This window comes from Oppia nitens, unplaced genomic scaffold (assembly GCF_028296485.1).
Source record: "Oppia nitens isolate AA-2021 unplaced genomic scaffold, nextdenovo-longstitch-racon4-pilon3 scaffold31_pilon_pilon_pilon, whole genome shotgun sequence".
Taxonomy (NCBI): Eukaryota; Metazoa; Arthropoda; class Arachnida; order Sarcoptiformes; family Oppiidae; genus Oppia; species Oppia nitens.
This window is the reverse complement of record NW_026533212.1, coordinates 100,001-105,535: the sequence shown is the minus strand read 5'-3', so window position 1 is coordinate 105,535 and position 5,535 is coordinate 100,001. Positions and strand designations below refer to the sequence as shown.

Here is a 5,535-nt window from a genome sequence, read left to right as displayed (position 1 = left end):
TATATCCTAAACAGTGACACTAAAAAATTTATTTATTTATTTATTTTATAAAAACATACATATATTATAGACAATAAAACTATTTAAAAAACAATTAACAATATAATATTAGGGTTTATATACTGTTAGTTAAATTTTAAAAAAAAACACACAAAATTTTATTTATTTATTTATTATATTTCAATTATACACTAACTATACCTTTAATATACAGTATATATTGTTTTAATTTTAAATAATTTTTTTGTTATTGATTTAATTAGACATATATTGCTTAATATGTAAAAAAAGTTATAATATTTAATAATAATTTTCTAAATTAATAATTAATAAACATTTAAACTGTTTTTTTACTGAACTAATTATATCTAAAATTAATTTTTTGTTTTAACAATAGCTAACCAATAATTATTTTTTTTATGTAAATTAATAGTTAAATCACAAATTTATCATTAATTGCATATTTAAAAAAATTATTTTATTAATGTTAAATTATATGTTCAAAATTATTTTATCGATATAATTAATTATATTAATAATAATCGGTATAAATGTTATGTTAAAAAAATTACATTTTTTTTAAATATAACAATTAGAGAGTGTTTGAATACTTTGAATAAATTTTAAAAAAAATTATATGATTTTCGAGTAAATAAAATATTGGGTGAAAAATAATTTCAAATCAATTAATTAAAATAAAAACATTATTAATAACATTATATATTAATAAATATATATTAGTTTTGTTTATAAATATTTTTGCCAATAAATAATTAAATATATATTTTTTTATATAATAATAATAAATATATTAACCATTTCATAATCAAGTTATACTAATAAATTAAATATTTATATATAACAATATTGATTATAAATATAACATAAATATATATATATTTTATATATATAAGTATATAAACTAAACAAGCATTAAAAATTTCATAATTATAATAATAATAATAACAATAAAAATACTGTAAAAAATTTTTTTGTGTTATATATATATAAATATCTATACAATTAAATATATATATAAAACCTTAACTTTTTATATATACACAGTATATATATATAAATATACATATAATATATATAAATACAGTATAATTTATTTTACTATAAAAAACTAAACATTTGTGACTATAAGCAGGGATAGGCAAAAATGTGTCTATATTTACACAAAAGATTATAACATATATAAGTAAAATAAAATAAAGATATATATATATATATACAATATATATAAAAATCACATGTAAATCATGTGATTTTTACTAATTATAAATATGACAACTATAATATATATATAATAATTTTCATTGTGTCAAATAATTTTCGAGATATTCGACTTTAAAGTCAAAAATAAATATTTGTGATATTAAATAATTTTAGTATAAAATTCAAAATTATTTAATTATAAAATTATTTATAAAAATTAAATATAATTTCATTATAATAAAAAAATATTATAAAAATATATTATATTATAATAAAACTAATCTAAAAATTATATTTTTAAGTGTAATATATAATATAAAATTTATATAATAAAAGTATTTAAAATTAAATTTAAAAATTCTTTCTAATTAATAAAATAAAATAAATGCAAAAAGTAAAAAAAATAATATAATGATTTAAAAAAATTTTTTCGATAACTTTCAATTAATTAAATTTATAATAACAAACATACGAAATTACTGAAAATAATAATTCAATGTGTTTGTAAATTTTGATAATTTTTTATAATTTTTTGTAATATTATATATTTATGCAATTATTTTTTGTGTGTATATTTATAAAATACGACGTTAATTTTCTCTAACAAATACGTAACTGCCGGCGATTAACTATAAGATAATAATGTATTTGAAATTTTCAACAAAAAAAATAATAATAATAATAGCTCTCAATGTAGTAGTAGTAGTAGTAGTGGTAGTAGTAATTGGTGGGCGAGAAAAAAAAGCGGTAAATTTTTTTTCGGGTAAAATATCTAWCCCTAAAGCGGCGGATTCATAACGCACAGTGACTGGACTTCGACGGAGCCGTGTATGCATATATGGTCAACAGTGGACAGCGGCAATACCCGATGATAGTAGTCGTAAACGTGTCGATTGTTGACGGCAACCATCAAGCGATTGGCTTCGACCCGAACCGTTAGCCTGAATACGGTATTCAATTGAAACGGAAAGTGATCTAAATATCTCTCTTGAGTTCGCCATTCGTTCTGCTGATAGGAGTTCCTGACAATCGACTGTTCTTTCATATAGACCTCCGAATGAAAGACAACATCCCTGTGTGGGTCTTCATAGGGGTTCGGGCCCTGAAATAGACCGAAATCGAAACGATTTTGACCTCCGCCACCACAATCTAGTGGTCGACCAGTTATGGCCACAATCATACCCGGCTGTAGGCCACACTTGATTGGCTGCAACAGTGGTAGCGACGGGTATTGAATATTGTAGAGTACATGATCTGAACTACCATTTAGGACGAAATCATCGGCGATTGACGGATAGGCCGGCGGCAGTCCACCAGAACCTGAACCCGATGGTAACGGTACCAGTGCTGGCATTGGTTGATAATGTTGTTGTTGTTGGCTATCGATGGCCACACTAGCCGTATGTGTGACCGGTTGCTGTACTTCCAGGTGCTCGACGGTTGCGTCACCGTAACAGCTAACCAAACCGACGGTATTGAATGGCATCTTATGCGGGAAACTGAGCAGAATTCGGTCTGCACCACCACCACCCGTAGTGTTGTTACCGACGCTACTACTATTGTTGACCATTACATGCCAGCAGCCGATGTCCAGCGCAAACACTAACTGAAACTTCTGGTTTTGTAGCAGTGGTCGCGGCAGTCGTCCGCGGGGTGTCCTATCTTCGCGACCCCATTGCCTATTTAGACGGGAATTGACCAGCGAATAGCCGCCGGAAGGATTGACACAAAAATGTATGGCTATATCRCCCGATTTGACCAACTCTTTTGTAACCAATCGACCGGACCATAGGTTGACTTCGAAATGTTGGGCCGCCGGTCGCATGTGTCCCTCGATTACTATTCGGGCTCCGGGCTCGAGCTGGCCATCGTTTAGCTGATAAAATTGTGTATTCAATACTTGCGGCGATGTTTTGGCCGACGAGACCAACGACGATGAGGAGCCGTCAACTAGTTTTGCAATCAACGACTTGGGTATCAATGAGACCATTGTATCGGTCGGTCGGTCTGTCAGTCGATCAATCGGTAATATGATGGCCAACGGATGGTTGTTGTTGTGTTTCGGTCGGTCTATCGGTCGATCAATCGGTAATGTTATGGCCAACGGATGGTTGTTATGTTTCGGTCGGTCTATCGGTCGATCAATCGGTAATGTKATGGCCAACGGATGGTTGTTATGTTTCGGTCAGTCGATCAATYGGTAATGTTATGGCCAACGGGTGGTTGTGTTTCGGTCGGTCTATCGGTCGGTCTATCGGTCGATMAATCGGTAATGTKATGGCCAACGGGTGGTTGTTGTTGTGTTTCGGTCGGTCTATCGGTCGATCAATCGGTAATGTGATGGCCAACGAATGGTTGTTATGTTTCGGTCTATCGGTCGGTCAGTGGACAGTCAATCAGTATCGGGCGGTAAGTGTGTTGTTGTTGTTGTTGTTGAGGACAGGGATCTAATAGATTGAGAAAAAGTGTTGAATTATTAAACGGTTTTTGTGTTTTAAAACACAAATAAATAATAATTTTTTTTTAATAATAAAATTATTAGTCATTTATTGCAAGTGTTGTTTGCATTAAGTCATAGCAATAATAATCATTGAATTTATTATTTATTTATTTATTTATTTATTAATGTAATGTATTTGTATTTGTAGTGTATTTGTAATAATATTAGTATTAATAACGTATTAATAATAATAATAAACCAGTTTTTTGTGGATAATATTTATAATTATAATTAAAAAACCCAATAAATAAATAATGTTTTGATTTTTTTAGTTTATTTTTTAACTTAAATTTAAAATGTCATAATAATAATGTTATTTATAATTTATAATTTTTGGTACTTTTATTGATTAGATTTCAATGTATTAGTTGAACATGTTATCAATGAGTTAAAATAGTACCAAAATATTTATTTATTGTTAAAAGTTAAAATGTTTTTTCAAAAAATTATTTTAGTAGACTTATAGTACGTACTATATTGTATTGTTTTTAAAAAATATTGTAAGTTTTCAATAGTATATAATTTTTTAGGTACTTTTTTATTTAATAGATTATTTATTAAAATTAGTATAAAAACTTATAGTTAATAAAAGTACCAAAAATAATATATTTTTACAAATAATTTTTAAATTTTCTAATTTAATGGTTTGGTTATAAAGTACGTAATAATTATTATTATTGCAAATTTTATTTTAATATTTAAGCTAGTTAATTAATTAATTAAAAAAGGAAATAAATTATTTAAATATTTTATAAAAATTAAGCTAGACAACTTTTTTATTTTGTGCAAAATATTTTATTTCAATTTTTTAATAATTTTAATAATTTAATAGTAAATCAATTTCTTTTTTTTAAAATTGACAAAAATATAGCAAATATTATATAATATTTTAACAAAAAATTACCGGTAATTATATAAAAAAAAAAATTTTAAGTTATTTTTAAAATTTTAACAATTATTATATTAAATATTAAATTGCATATCAATTATAATGTAATTTATTTAATCAATTATTTAAAGTTATTATTTAATAACTTTCTATACCGTAATAATAATTATTATTATAATAAATTTAATTTCAATTAAATTTACTTCAATATTATACTATATATTATTGTATTTATATCTATATATATAATATCACAATAATGTAAATCAATGGACAAAATTTTTTTTATGGATAAAATAATATCTAAAAAATAGTCTATTTTTTTGTTAATCAATAGTTAAACACAAACTAAACAAACATATGATAATAATAATGATATTTATAATTAAAAAAAAAATCAATGACTTGTCTTATAATTCATGAGAGATATGATGATTAACTTAACTAATGATTAGATAATTAACAAACAAAACAACAAAAATTTTGATATCAAATATAAAAAGGGAATCTCTATTGGGATGACTATCTATGGTGTCTATGGGGTATCGGTAGCTTAAATAATAGGTTAGCTAAGCTAATTGGCCCAGCAATGCTGCTATAGGTTCATAGGTAACATAGGATAGGGTACCGCCCGATGCTATCAACGACATAGCAATGGCTGTCCATAGACTACTTTCCAGATCCAATATATAGACAATAGGTCTCAAGAGAAACCATGTAAAAAATAGGCCCAAATGACTGGTATAGACACCGTATAGGCCAACGATGGTCAACCCGAGGAACAGTAGCGAAATAATACGATGATAGACAGCGCTACGTTGATTGACCGAACCGTGTCGGTCGTCCTCGAGGCCCTGATGACAAGTGGCCAGTATGGTGTAGACCAGTGCCGATTTTGTACCGATTATGGCCAATCTGACCGCTA

At 26.8% G+C, this 5,535-nt stretch overlaps 2 protein-coding genes across 2 annotated transcripts in view; both read right to left on the bottom strand.

Moving 5' to 3' along the window:
- Window positions 1–1,844: 1,844 nt before the first annotated feature.
- On the bottom strand, window positions 1,845–3,800 carry LOC128956560 (galectin-9-like). The gene has a single exon (XM_054302283.1). It carries the CDS (start codon window positions 3,209–3,211, stop codon window positions 2,000–2,002), a length of 1,212 nt encoding a protein of 403 aa, XP_054158258.1. The 5' UTR covers window positions 3,212–3,800; the 3' UTR covers window positions 1,845–1,999.
- A 1,319-nt stretch (window positions 3,801–5,119) lies between these two features.
- Window positions 5,120–5,535, bottom strand: part of LOC128956565 (uncharacterized) — an 824-nt gene continuing 408 nt past the window's right edge. The window contains exon 1 of the mRNA XM_054302289.1: window positions 5,120–5,535. This exon is cut by the window's right edge and continues 408 nt beyond it. Within this exon, the coding sequence (XP_054158264.1) occupies window positions 5,180–5,535 (356 nt within the window). The 3' untranslated portion in view covers window positions 5,120–5,179.